We start from the raw sequence: 14,193 nt of genomic DNA, 5'->3' as shown, positions 1-14,193 counted from the left end.
GCTAGGAAGCCAGGAGTTCTGGAGTCACACACCTACTATCTGTGTGATCTCGGACAGTGAAATCCTGTATTCCTTGAAGTCAAACTCCAAGGAGTATTCTAAGGTGATTCCAAGAAATGATATGGTTAAGTACGCAGTGTCCTGCTGGTGAGGCAGTAACTTCTCAACAGACATTGGTTGGTGAGGCTTTCTCACTGTTTCTTTTTAAAATGTATTGATTTTTAGTTGAAGAGCAGACACTGAGAGGAGAAGAGACAGAGGTACCTGGTTCATGTCCCAGGTACCTGCCATGGACAGGGCTGAATCAGTTCGAAGCCTGGAACTTAATCCGGGTCTCACATGTGCATGGCACTTGGTGAGTTACCACCTGCCGTCTTCCAGGGTGCACATTCACAAGAAGGTGGAATCGGGAGCTGAGCTGGCACTCAAACCTGCGCACTCTGACAGGGCATGCGCATGTCCTGAGCAGCGTCTTTAACTGCTGCACCAGTGCCTGCACTTGACTTCCTTAGTTCATCTCTTGGACTTTTGTTTATCTTAGAATACAGTTGGCTTTCTCACAGCAGAGTGTACTCTCTTGTTGGGGCATGTTTAATACTTCTGTTCTCCCAGGTATTTATTCTATTTTCAATTATCTTGCACATTTTCTAGGTAGGCAATTTTCCCACTTTTTCATTTTGTTCTTTCTCTGAGAACTTGTATTTCTCTTTTGAATATTGACTTAAATGGGAAGGAAAGCAACTGTATTACCAAAGTAGCAATTACTCTGTGGACATTAATAATGCAGTGTACACCTGAGAGAGAATTTTGAGAAAAAATTGCATTTGAGAAAAACACCATCTATGGAATATAATAATACACAAGTCAATCACTTAAACCCTAAACATAAAAAAGTACACGTTTTCCTTTCAGTGCACTGAGTGAACAGAGATCTTTAATTCTTTAATTTCTCTTCTTTGCTCCTACATGTAGCTTTATGATGCTGAGGAGCCATGGATTCAGTTCAGGCTCTTCTTCAGTAGTGTGCATGTGTTTCTTTCTAGAAACTTCCTTGTAAGTCTAGATGTCCACACTGGGAGAATCCTCAATTTTTTTAATAAAGAGCGCTGAATATAATAAGAGAAATTGTGTCTTTTCCGATGGAATAAGATCACACAGTTATACCTACAAGTCAGAGAAAAGTTAATTAAAGTAGTTATTTCTTAAAAAACTTATTTAGGATGACAGGCTTATGTAACCTGTTTTTTGTTGCATTTGCTGTATTTGTTTTTACAAACAGCATGATGTATCTAAAATGAAGCAAGTGTTTTTGTTTGCCAGGTGAGTTAAATAAGGCACAACTATGAACAGATTTGTTTAACTTTGCATGGACGAAATGTAGGTGCTCTTTGACTTAGTGATGGGTTGATGTCCTGACCGACCATAAATCAAAAAATGCATCAAATACAGCCAAGCTATGAAACATCATCACCCAGCAACGCAGCGCACTGTAGAGGATTTCTCATGAGGCTGGGATTCCTTGCCACTGCCCAGAACGAATCAGATCACATGTTGCTAGCCTGGGAAGAGATCCACAATCAGCATTCAAAGCATGGGCTTCCATTTAATACATACCACCTTTGCACCATCGTAAGCGGAACAAAATACCATTGTGTTGGGGATCATCTGTGGTAGAAGTGGAAGAACTGCCACCAGGCTTGCTACCCCCAAACCTGTGCTCTTTCTGCTGGACTCCTTGGTCATTTTTTTTTTTTTTGACAGTCACACATGAAATTTATTGAAAATGAGAAGCAAATAAGAGACAAATGAGAGGCAAGGTAACCGATTGGACCAGCCACTGATCGGGACCAGCACTCCTTACCAGAGTGTGGCCCCAACAATGAGTTACGTAGCTTTTTACAGTATTCTGTCCACTAGGGCTCACAATTTCAAACCGGACCCCTGGTATGCAGTGCACAATAAAGTGGAAAACCAGAATACGGTTGTAAGATAACAGTTAACAACAACAAACCCAATAACAGATCCAAGATACGGTTGTAAGATCACAATGAAGGACACATTTTGGTCAACCTAGTTCCTGGGAATTGGGCCCACATAGTTTCACAAGATGCACCCTTAGACATTAGCAAGCAATGCTAATATGTACAGAAACAAGAGATCTACAGTTAGCTTTTAGCCACACTCACTCCATTTTGATTCTGATTTTACATTTCCCCCTTCTCTAGGCACTAATCAAACCTTTGATTCATCTTATTCAGTACATTGTAAGGATTCATAATTTGCTTTCAAGACCATTAACTTCCCTGTGCTAATTCTTTGTCTACCATATCTAGTAACACAGTTCATAATGCACAGTCCTATACGCAGGGCTGGGAAAATCAGAATTACAGGTCCAGCCTGTGCTAATAGTAGAGTAGTAAGCCATGGTGAGCTGGCAAACCAATCCTGGAACCATCCATAGGTTTCTTGTCTAGTTATAGTTGCTTTTTTGTTTATCCTAAGAATACCTTAGGCCAATGATGTCCTAGTCTACAGTCAGCCACTTAGGACTCCTTCTGAAACAAAAGTTCAGGAAGCTGCCAGACAGTTCCCAAAGGTAACTGTGGACACCATTCCAAGGACAAGAAGCCCACTGGAGTGGAGGTCAGAAGACCTGGCTTTCCTATCTGGCTTGCTCATGATAACACGAGAGTCCTCAGAGAGTCAGATACCTAATTTGTTTATCAGTAAACAAGGAGCTGTTCTTTATGGTAAAATTGAAACAGGAGAGGGAGGGGCAAATACCAGTTGGAAGACAAGGGCTGGGAGGTGAAAGCCTGGAGATGGCCGTTCCCAAACTTGTGAGAGAATTTTTGATAAGACAGGGGGAGTGGAGCTGTTGATGTAAGAGTAGAGGCTATGATTACAAAGGAATGAGGCCCCAAAGTAGGCTAGACAAGGTCTAGAACAAAGGACAGAGTCATTATGAGAGGACCTAAGAAAGGTGCTATCTAAGCCAAATAGAAACTGACAGAAGGGGCCTGAAAATAATCAGGTGGGCTTTAAGGCCTTGTCAGTTATGAGGCCCAGACCTATCTATCTCTTCACATGGGATACATCCTAGGGGAGGTGTGAACCTCCTTGGGGAAGGCACCCTGTTGACTTACTTCCATTACCTAGCTGGCCTGGGAGGAGAGCTGGCCAGGTAAAAACAGGTGGCATCTCTAATAGGAAATTCACAGTTCTGCCTGCAGTGTTGCTGACCTTACTTGGCCGTCCCCTCCGAAGCTGTGGTTACTTTGGAAGCCAGGCCAAGTGAAGAGTTTTTCAGCTTGGAGCCAGCAAGATCCGTGGCTCTGACCTGGGCGTCCTTCAACTCCAGGGCAGGTCCATTTCCAGTGATCCAACTCTTGGCTGGCAGAGCTGCCAGGGCTCTTCATAAGCTGACTTCTGCTGAAGCCCTAGATTTCCACATCGAAAGCCACTGCAGTGGACTGGCCTGTTGGGTCTCCTTGAGGGCAGATCACTGTACAGAGCTGCCTATAATAGGCCTGCCACCTCTCTCTACATTGCTTCTATGCCTAGCTTTCTTTTCCTCCTGGTTTTTGTTAAAGCAGACCAGAGGATGCAAGTCAAGGGGGTGCTCAAGTCCCGTCTCTGATCTTCGTGGCCTAAACTAGAAGAAGTCTGTAGTCACAGGCAGGTCCTGGTAGTGGTTTATTCTGAGGTAGACAAAGCCCATGAGGAAAGCTATGTCCTCGCTTTAAAACTCTCTCCCTTCGGTCTGAAAGGGAGGTTTTGCCTATTTACTGTGCCTATGGTGAAGTAAATCTAGCTGTGAAATTATAATTTACGCTTTCCTTTTGGCTATGCTATTTTTTTATTTTTTATTTATTTTTTATTTGTCAGGTAGAGTCATAGACAGTGAGAGAGAGAGAGAGACGGAGAGAAAGGTCTTCCTTCCATTGGTTCACTCGCCAAATGGCCACTTTGGCTGGCACTGCACCGATCCAAAGCCAGGAGCCAGGTACTTCCTCTTGGTCTCCCATGCAGGTGCAGGGGCCCAAGCACTTAGGCCACCCTCCACTGCACTCCCAGGCCACAGCAGAGAGCTGGACTGGAAGAGGAGCAACCAGGACCAGAACTTGGTGCCCATATGGGATGCCGGCGCCACAGGTGGATTATTAACCAAGTGAGCGATGGCGCTGGCCCCCAGCTATGCTATTATTACAGAAAATGTTAGCCATCCCTTTTATAAGATCTAAAAATCAAATTGTGCATCTTGGAGAGTCCTTCAAAACAGGCAGTTTCCCATCTTAAAGGGAATAGATAAGTGAGGGAGCAAGTCCCAGATTGCTTGCTGACAATAGCAATATCAAATGAAAACTTAGCAAGTAATTTCAACCATTAGATAACAACTTAGGAAAACATTTACCAGAAGGTCCAACGCCTTCTATAAATTTTAAGAATACATTTATTTGGAAACATCTTTTAAATATCTAGCATGATGTAGCTTATTTAACCAGCAAACTCAAGCACAAACATAAAAAACATTTTTAGTTTCTTTCTACCAACAGATTTAAAACATGTGAAACAGAGATTATGGTCACATTAATCAAAATGTATCTTTGATTAATTTTAGCTCTTTAATTTGATGAGCAATCTTTTATGTATAAGCCAATTAAAACAAAGCTCTTAATAAATTTTCCTGTGTAGACATGCAATATGTATATACATATAACATACAAGATAGAACAATAATGCAGTTTCTTTTTTATTCAAACTTTTTTTAAACTTTTATTTAATGAATATAAATTTCCAAAGTACAGCTTATGCATTACAATGGCTTCCCCCCCATAACGTCCCTCCCACCCGCAACCCTCCCCTTTCCCACTCCCTCTCCCCTTCCATTCACATCAAGATTCATTTTCGATTCTCTTTATATACAGAAGATCAGTTTAGCATACATTAAGTAAAGATTTCAACAGTTTGCTCCCACACAGAAACATAAAGTGAAAAATACTGTTTGAGTACTAGTTATAGCATTAAATCTCAATGTACAGCACACTAAGGACAAAGATCCTGCATGAGGAGTAAGTGCACAGTGACTCCTGTTGTTGACTTAACAAATTGACACTCTTATTTATGGCCTCAGTAATCACCCTAGGCTCTTGTCATGAGCTGCCAAGGTTATGGAAGCCCCCTGAGTTCACTGACTCTGATAATTTTTAGACAAGGCCATGGTCAAAGTGGAAGTTCTCTCCTCCCTTCAGAGAAAGGTACCTCCTTCTTTGATGACCCGTTCTTTCCACTGGGATCTCACTCGTGGAGATCTTTCATTTAGTTCCCTCCCCTCCCCTCAGAGTGTCTTGGCTTTCCATGCCTGAAATACTCTCATGGGCTTTTCAGCCAGATCCGCATGCCTTAAGGGCTGATTCTGAGGCCAGAGTGCTGTTTAGGACATCTGCCATTCTATGGGTCTGCTGTGTATCTCACTTCCCATGTTGGATCGTTCTCTCCCTTTTTGATTCTATCAGCTAGTATTTGCAGACACTATTCTTGTTTATGTGATCCCTTTGGTTCTTAGTCTTATCATTATGATCAATTGTGAACAGCAATTGATCACTTGGACTACTGAGATGGCATTGGTACATGCCACCTTGATGGGATTGAATTGGAATCCCCTGGTATGTTTCTAACGCTACCATTTGAGGTAATCAGCTTGAGCATGTCCCAAATTGCACATCTCTTCCCTCTTTTATTCCCACTCTTATATTTAACAGTGATCACTTTTTTATTCAAACTTTTTTCAACTTTAATAAATATAAATTTTGATCAATTATGACTTAAACTGATCACTTTAACAAGTAAGATTGCATTGGAGCCGGTGCTATGGCTCACTAGGCTAATCCTCTGCCTTGTGGCGCCGGCACACCAGGTTCTAGTCCCGGTCGGGGTGCCGGATTCTGTCCCGGTTGCCCCTCTTCCAGGCCAGCTCTCTGCTGTGGCCAGGGAGTGCAGTGGAGGATGGCCCAAGTGCTTGGGCCCTGCACCCCATGGGAGATCAGGATAAGCACCTGGCTCCTGGCTTCAGATCAGTGAGGTGCATCGGCCGTGGCGTGCCGGCCGCGGCGGCCATTGGAGGGTGAACCAACGGCAAAGGAAGACCTTTCTCTCTGTCTCTCTCTCACTGTCCACTCTGCCTGTCAAAAAAAAAAAAAAAAAAAAAGGATTGCATTGGTACATGCCACCTTGATGGGATTGAATTGGAATCCCCTGGCACGTTTCTAACTCTGCCGTTTGGGGCAAGTCCAATTGAGCATGTGCCGAACTGTTCATCTCCTCCCTCTCTTATTCCCACTCTTATATTTAACATGGATCACTTTTCAGTTAAATTTAAATGACTAAGAATAATTGTGTGTTAATTAAAGAGTTCAACCAATGGTGTTAAGTAGAACCAAAAAACTCTAAAAGGAATAAAATAGTTTGTTCCTTGACAGTCAGGACAAGGGCTGATCAAGTCATTTTTTCTCATAGTGTTCATTTCACTTCAACAGGTTTTTTTTGTTTGTTTGTTTGTTTGTTTTTTAATGCTCGGTTAGTTGTCACCGATCAGGGAGAACATATGATATTTGTCTTTTTGGGACTGGCTTATTTCACGCAGTATGCTGTTTTCCAGATTCCTCCATTTTGCTGCAAATGGCAAGATTTCTTTTTTTTTTTTTTTTTACTGCTGTATAGTATTCTATAGAGTACATATCCCATAATTTCTTTATCCAGTCTACTGTTGATGGGCATTTGGGTTGATTCCAGGTCTTAGCTATTGTGAATTGAACTGCAATATACATTGAGGTGCAGACAGCTCTTTTACTTGCATGGTCATTTTTTTTTTTTTTTTAAGAATTATTTGTTTGAAAGGCAGAGTTACAGAGCAAGAGAAGGATCAAGAGATCAAGATTTTCCATCTGCTGCTTCATTCCTCCAATGGTTGCAGTTGTTGGGGCTGGGCCAGGCTGAAGCCAGGAGCCAGGAACTCCGTCCTGGTCTCCCATGTGGGTGGCAGGGATGCAAGCATTCAGGCCATCTTCCAGTACCTGCCCAGGTGCATTAGCAGGGAGCTGGATTGAAACTGGAGCTGCCAAGACTCAAACTGGTGCTTCTAAGGGATGCTGGTATTCTAGGTGTGGCTAAGCCCCATATCACCTGCCCCTCTTTGGCCATTTTGTACTTATTACTAAATGTGTATTTTAAAAATTTATTTCCATTTTATTTGAGAGACAATGAGAACAAAGAGAGAAACATCTGCTGGTTTACTCCTGAACTACCTGCAACATCTGGGACTGGACCAGTTCAAAGCCAGGAGCTGAGACCCCAGTCCACGTCTCAGCAGGGACTCCACGTCTCAGCAGTTGAGCCATCACCTGCTGCTTTTCAGGGTCCACCTTAGCAGGGAGCTGAAGTTGGAAGCAGATAAAGACTTGACCCCTGATACTCTGAGATGGGATTTGGGTGTCCCAAGCAGTATCCTAACCACTGCACCAAAAGTCTGCCCTACTTATTGCCTATTTTCCCTCAATTCCGACTAAGAGTGATGGGATTTTGTATGCTCATTCAACAAATGAAAGTTCCAGATGTCAGACTTATCTCTTCTTCAAATGGACTGTTTTTTTTTTTTATCTGTGTTGAATGATTTGAGGATCATGCAACAAATCGACATTACCTTGACACGAATCATTAGCTTTCTAGAATATTTCAGTTACCAGTCAGTATTCTTCCAGTTGCAAGTAGAAAAGGAGTTGAATGGCTCCTCTAAGTAGGGTGGTAGGAGTAGAACTGCCAGAGGCTCACATTGTGGTTACTAAGTTTCCTGTGCTCTGGTGTTTGCAACCTTGGGAGGGAGAACATAGTTTATCTTTCAGGTTCTATACATGAAAATGAATCGGTGAAGAAACCCAGACGAGAATTAATATGAACAGCGTAGGTCCGAGGCTCACTGTGTAATTCAGCTGTGGCAGAGAATGATGCTATGATTGTCATTTTCTTTATTTTTTCAGATTCATGTATTTATTTGAAAGAGTCAGAAAGAGGAGAGGTCTTCTTTCTGCTGGTTTACAAATGACCTCATTGGCCAGGTCTGGGTGCATTAAGGAGCTGGATCAGAAGTGGGGTAACTGGAACTGGAGTCAATGCCCCAGAGCAAGGGCTGTTTTCATCAAGAGGGAACAGAGTGTGAAGGGAAGCTGTGCAGATGAAAACAGAGTATATTCACGATATATATATATATATATATATATATATATATATATATATATATAGCTCATGTGACTGACACTTCAAATTAGACAACACTACACACTGTAGTCTTACCTAGATGTGAAAACAGGCATTGAAAAGACCTAAGCAGGGGGCTAGTGCTGGGGTGCCCGTGCTGTGTAAGTCCCAGCTGCTCCATTTTGAGCCAGCTCTGTGCTCATGCGCCAGGGAAGGCTGTGGAAGACTGCTCAAGTGCTTGGTTCCCTGTACCCACATGGGAAACCTAGATGGAGTTCCTGGCTTCAGCCTGGCCTACACCTGGCCATTGTAGCCATTTGGGGAGTGAACCACAGATGGAAGATTTCTGTCTCTCCCCCTCTCTGTTATTCTGGTTTTCAAATGAATAATTTTTTAAGGGTCTAAGCAGGTAGTTTGTGGAAGATTACATACATTAATGCTTTGTAGTAATTTGAGTTGATTGGTTGCTCATTTCTGTGTATATTTCTGGGGGCTTCCTAGTCCAACGTTGAGTCTGTTCCCAAGCCACTTCTGCCTCTCCACTTTGTTAATGTCCTCCAAAAGCCAAGGAAAGTGAGTTATGCAACTAGTGGCGCAGAGAAGCAGGCAGAGATCATATTTATTTAAAGATATTCATGTTGTATTTAAGGCATCCAGCCCTATCTGGTAATTTAGATTTAAATAAAAGATGAAATATTACTGAATTGTCATTCTAGGAAGGTGTTCTGTGTTCTTTTGATTTAATATTCCAGGAAGAATAGTGGAAGTTGAGAAAAATTATCTTTTGGAATACTTCTTGGTTGAAGTCAGGAGTTTCTTTTACATTTGTGCCATTTCTGGGTACAATTTAGACTCTGTCATTTATGTGTCTCTGGAATAAGTCCCTGAGAGCACAGATTTAGAGCTGTACTATTCAAATTAATGCAGTTACATCACAAAGGGTCTCTACTGAGTTTTCTTTTAACCTCACGCACTTAACTAGAGAATCTATGTAAAGAACGCAATAGTTGACCCTGTCCATGTGTGAGTTAAAGACTTGAGGATATGGGGGTTTGCAGTAATGTGAGTACATCATAATTATTGTGTTTTTATTAAAAGGAATTACGGCGCTTCTCTTTTTGCGCAATGTGAAGCAATGGAGCATGGGTGTCAGCAGGTGCTGTGGCTCTATGGAGAGGACAATCAGATAACGGAAGTTGGGACTATGAATCTTTTCCTATACTGGATCAACGAAGATGGAGGTAATCCACTCACATTTCAGCTCTGCTCCTTTTCTGCCATTTTCCCAATGGAACTGGAAAGATAAGAACTAGAGACGTAGAATAACAGTAGGTAGCACAGTTTCAAGCACTGAGAACCCCTGTGCCTTCAATGTTCGAGTAGGCATGAGTTTCAGATTAAAGAAGTTAGCAAAGATTGTCTTAGTTTTTGTTTGTTGACTACAGATGTCCTAATTATTAAGTTGTTGGATTAAGAGATTTAAGTCTATGATTTGAAAATTTTCTGCCTTAATGCTGTCCTATAATATTTTTACTATCTGAACAAGTTGCTTTTGGAGACAGATCTCAAATTAGTTAGGGTCATTGATACTGTACAGTAGCTAAAATACCATAGCAATAAGTACAGCCTGCTGCTTCTACTGACAAGGAATTTCGTGTTCTCTTTTACCATACTTTGTTACCAATTGTTGCCCTTTCTATATGTTTTGCTAATATATCAGAAATCCTTCACGTCTTTTCTGGAACTCCATTTGATTGAAGTATATTTTTTTTAAAGACTTAAAATTCATTTGAAAGGCAGAGTTACAGAGAGGCAGAGAAAGAGAGATCTTCCATCCACTGGTTCACCCCTCAGATGGCTGCAATGGCTGGCACTGCACCAATCCAAAACTGGGAGCCTGGAGCTTCTTCTGGGTCTCCCACGCAGATGCAGGGGCCCAAGGACCTCGGCCATCTTCTGCTTTCCCAGGCCATCGCAGAGAGCTGGATCAGAAGTGGAGCAGCTGGGACTTGAACCAGTGCTCATATGGGTTGCCAGCACTGCAGGAGGCGGCTTTACCCTCTGTGCCACCGTGCCAGCCCCAGTACATTATTTTAAAAGACAAATCACTATCTCTTGAATTGTATGCAGATTCTTTGAATTATGAGGGCTTCTATGTGTCTGCTAAAGGAAATAGCCTGAATGCTCATTGCCGTTCTTTGTTGTTCTTTTTGTATTAGTTGGCAGACACCTTAGGGCTTCAGGGAAGCTTGGCGATGAGTGATGTATTGAATTAAATGGCCCACAGTGAGAAAATAAATCAATATGCACTTATTTGCATTAGAATGTTGATAGACACAAAATTCAGAAACATACTTTTAGGCTTCTGTTTTCGGTCTTAGTTTTTTCATTTTATGGTAGTGAGTATGGAGAGGAGAAAAGTAAAATAATGTTCCAAATATTTATGAGGTCTCAGTATTGGCTTCAATTAAAATATTTGAGTTTCAAAGCTGCTACAGTGGCCTGTGTTGCGCTTATGTTATTTGGCAACAAAAAGAGGAAAATGGTGATTCAGATGCGGCTGAATTCAGAGCTGGGTACTAATTTGAGTGTTCGTGGAGGAGACTAACAGGATGAGTCTTATGTTCCCCTCAGAGGTAGCATAAACAGAAGGTGTGGTGAGGACTGCCTGTCCCGGGGTTGGCTGCTGGCAATCCTTGGCATGGGAGATGCCGGATACAATTGCGAGTCATTCTTCCACTCCTGCTGTTTGTACTTGGCACTATTTAAAAACAAAATTTATATGGCTTGCTTGTGATTTCAAAATGGGAGTTATCATATATAACGTAACAAAAGCTTTGGTTGACACATGACAGCTGGTGTTGAAATCTGCACTTAGAAGGTCAGAGGTTGATTCAGTTGTTCTTCCCGCCTATCCACGCCTACCATACCCCCGAGTCTTCCCCTAAACCCACAGAACCCCACATGAAAACAGTTTCACCCTTTAGAAGCAGGTCCATCATTATTTATGGTTGGGAGATGTCGGGATTTCAGCACAGTCTGAATCAGGGCCGCGTGATTCAACCAGCAAAACGAGAAAGTGTCCTGGTGAGAAATTGCCCCTTTTCCAAACAATAATCATGGAACATTTCCACTGTAGCTTTTAAAGGTCAGAGAGGAAATGAGCGAATTTGTCTTTTGCCTCTTGTAAAATATACAGGCCCTGAAAAGAGTGGCTGTTCAGATTGTGGTGGTTGCCTGAGATAATATTGGTATTATTATAATATTAGTGCTGTTCTTTTATTTGAAAGGCAGAGAGACAAAGACAGAGATCTGTCCTTTGAGTCACTTCCCAGTTGCACACAATAGCCAGGAGCTCAAGTCCAGTCTGCTGCATGTACTTGAGCCATCACTGCTGCCTCCCAGGGGACACAGTAGCAGGAAGCCGGAATTGAGAGCCAAGCCAGGCCTCCAACACAGATCTTCCAGTATGAGATGTGGGTGTCCCAAGTGGTGTCTTAACCAGTGCACCAAATGCCTACCCCAACTTTGGCTTTGCTGTACTCCTTCCCTTGTGTGTATGTTTATCTAACAGACCAAATAACATCTGAATTAAGAAAATGGAATACATTGCAACAGTTCTCTGAGAGCAGTACATAGAACATCAGGAATAACCTTTGGGCTGCAGGAAAAAAAGGCATTGAAGGAAGTCTGCATTGTGTGGCTTTAGGATAAAACAGGAAATACTGAACTGAAAATCAGCAGAATTTGTTTTGCAAACCTTATCACCAGGAGGTAGAAGTAGGGTTCCTCCAGTAATAACCGGCCATCTTCCCAGGAGCACCCACACTCACTGCTCCCTTTGGACGGCATGGCTGGTGAAGGGTGATGGTGTGAGTTCTGAGCACACTGCTGTGCACAGGAACTATTTGTGGCTCTCAGTCTGTAATTCATGAGGGTTTAATTCTACTACAGCAGCAGTAATGATAAAATCACACCAAGATGATATAGCCTCGGGGCAGGTGTTTGGCCTAATGATTAAACTGGTGAACCTGCATCCCACATCAAGGTGACTGGGTTCAGGTCCAGCTCTGCTCCCAATGTCGGCTTTCTGCTAATGTGCACCCTAGGAGGCAGCAGGGGATGGAGTAGGGGCTTAGATTCCTACTACCCGTGTGGGAGATTTGGATTAAGTTCCTGGCTCCCGGCTTTGCCCTGGTCCAGCCCAGACTATTGTAGGCATTTGGGTAATGAAACAGCAAATGGGAGCCTACTCCATCTGTCTTCAACTAAATAAGTGAGTAAATAAATAAAAATTAGAAGCAAAAGATCCCACAGCCTTGATTCTTCTCCCTCCTGTGTTGATGAATAATTTGACACATATACTTGCTGCTCACCATCTGAATGGGCAGTTTTATCACAGCCTGAACACAGGGGTGCTCTGAAAGGTAAGACCCAGACTTTGGGGTTGAGTTCATGGTTGGGGACAGTGACCATGGCAATGAGTATTGCAATGGCTCAGTTCACAGATCTCAAGCTTTGTCCAGCCCATCAGGTGTTGGTACTGACTTGACTTGGAGCAAGGTGTCTGCATAGATGGCTCTGTCCCAACCTCCAGGTTTTTGCATGCAAATCCCATTTTCAGTATGGCCATCCTTGAGCCTTCAATCAAAATTTTAAGCTTCCTCCACCATTGGAATTCCACAGTTCTTTCTGCCTTTTCTCTCTCGGATTGTAACGTACCATTAATTAAGCACGATAGTTGTTTTCCTCTCCTTAGGAGAAAGTAAGCAGGGAGTTACACCGTGGCTTCAAAATATTCATGGAAAATGTGTGATAAAAGCTCTACATGATGGGCAGATGTTTGACCTGGAGGAGTGGGCCACTGCTTGGGACCTGCTCATCCCTTATCAGAGTGCTAATTTGAGTCCCAGCTGCTCTGCTTCCAGTCTAGCGCTCTAAAAATTTTTAGTGTGCCAAAATAAACTCATCTTTTAATTCAGTTTTTCCATGGCTTTTTGAAGAACCCTCCTGTGTCATTTGTGTTCTCTGCTAGGTCCCTAGAATTTAGAACAGTAGAGAGCATTCAGTGTGTGTCTGTTGAATGAGTAAATACTTGTGCTGGTGGGGTTCCGGGCTCTTCTGCAGTCTTGCAGGCCTGGTTTCCATTAGCACTTGACTTTGGGAAGTCACAGATGAACCGTGCTGCTGTTGCCTGTAAATTCTTCTCCTGAAAATGATGCCTCTGTCCAAAACAAGCTGCGTTTGGAGGTTCTGTTTTCCTCTTGTTGGGCAATCTGGAGTGAGTTCTGGCTCTTGGAAGCATGTTTGTGGTTGCAGAGGAAAATGAGGATTTCTCACCCAAATGTTGTCATGTCATCATCTCTGGCTGGCAACCCGAGAAGCAGCTGTTCTGTTCCTTGACCTCGGGCGAGTGGTTAGAGCTCTGGGTGTCAAACGTATTTCACAAAACAGCATTTGCACATGCAGGGCTGCTGCTTCCCCTTCATTTCACGTGGTTCTCAGAGCTCGGCAAGCTTCAGGAGAGGGCAGATTTGGGGGCACTGGAGGTAGGGGTGTGTGTGTGTGTGTGTGTGTGTGTGTGTGTGTGTGTTGCTATTGCAAAGCACACATTTAATTGGAAATCATCAGTGCTTCTAAACGTGGCAAAAAATAGCCCCAAGGACATTGCCAAGAACAAATTTTCTTCTTTCAGAAAGCAATTTTCAGCAGATGATGGTCAGAAACAACAAATTTTATAAACCTTACTGCTGTGTCCATGCAAAAAGGACTTAGTCATTCATTTTTTAAAATCAAAACCATTTGTTAGCCCGCCATGGGCCCGGCGTGAATATGGAGCTTTGGTCTTCCAAGCAGAGCTTGTTTGTTGGGCAAGGCTGATGGCACTACAGCGGAGCAGACCAGCCTAGAGCCACTGTGCACTGGGGGAACAGGTGGTGGTCT

At 42.9% G+C, this 14,193-nt stretch overlaps 1 protein-coding gene across 5 annotated transcripts in view; it reads left to right on the top strand.

Moving 5' to 3' along the window:
* BCAT1 (branched chain amino acid transaminase 1) overlaps nucleotides 1-14,193 on the top strand; it is a 130,837-nt gene that overhangs the window by 96,648 nt on the left and 19,996 nt on the right. For all 5 annotated transcript variants that reach the window (XM_051850336.3, XM_070049507.2, XM_008259519.5 and 2 more), the window contains one exon: nucleotides 9,349-9,491. In XM_051850336.3, coding sequence (XP_051706296.1) covers nucleotides 9,349-9,491 — 143 coding nt within the window. The remainder of the gene's footprint in view (nucleotides 1-9,348; nucleotides 9,492-14,193) is intronic.

Source organism: Oryctolagus cuniculus, chromosome 9, assembly GCF_051225735.1.
Source record: "Oryctolagus cuniculus isolate XC-2025 breed Fujian yellow rabbit chromosome 9, ASM5122573v1, whole genome shotgun sequence".
Classification (NCBI taxonomy): domain Eukaryota; kingdom Metazoa; phylum Chordata; class Mammalia; order Lagomorpha; family Leporidae; genus Oryctolagus; species Oryctolagus cuniculus.
This window is presented reverse-complemented; position numbering and strand designations above follow the sequence as displayed.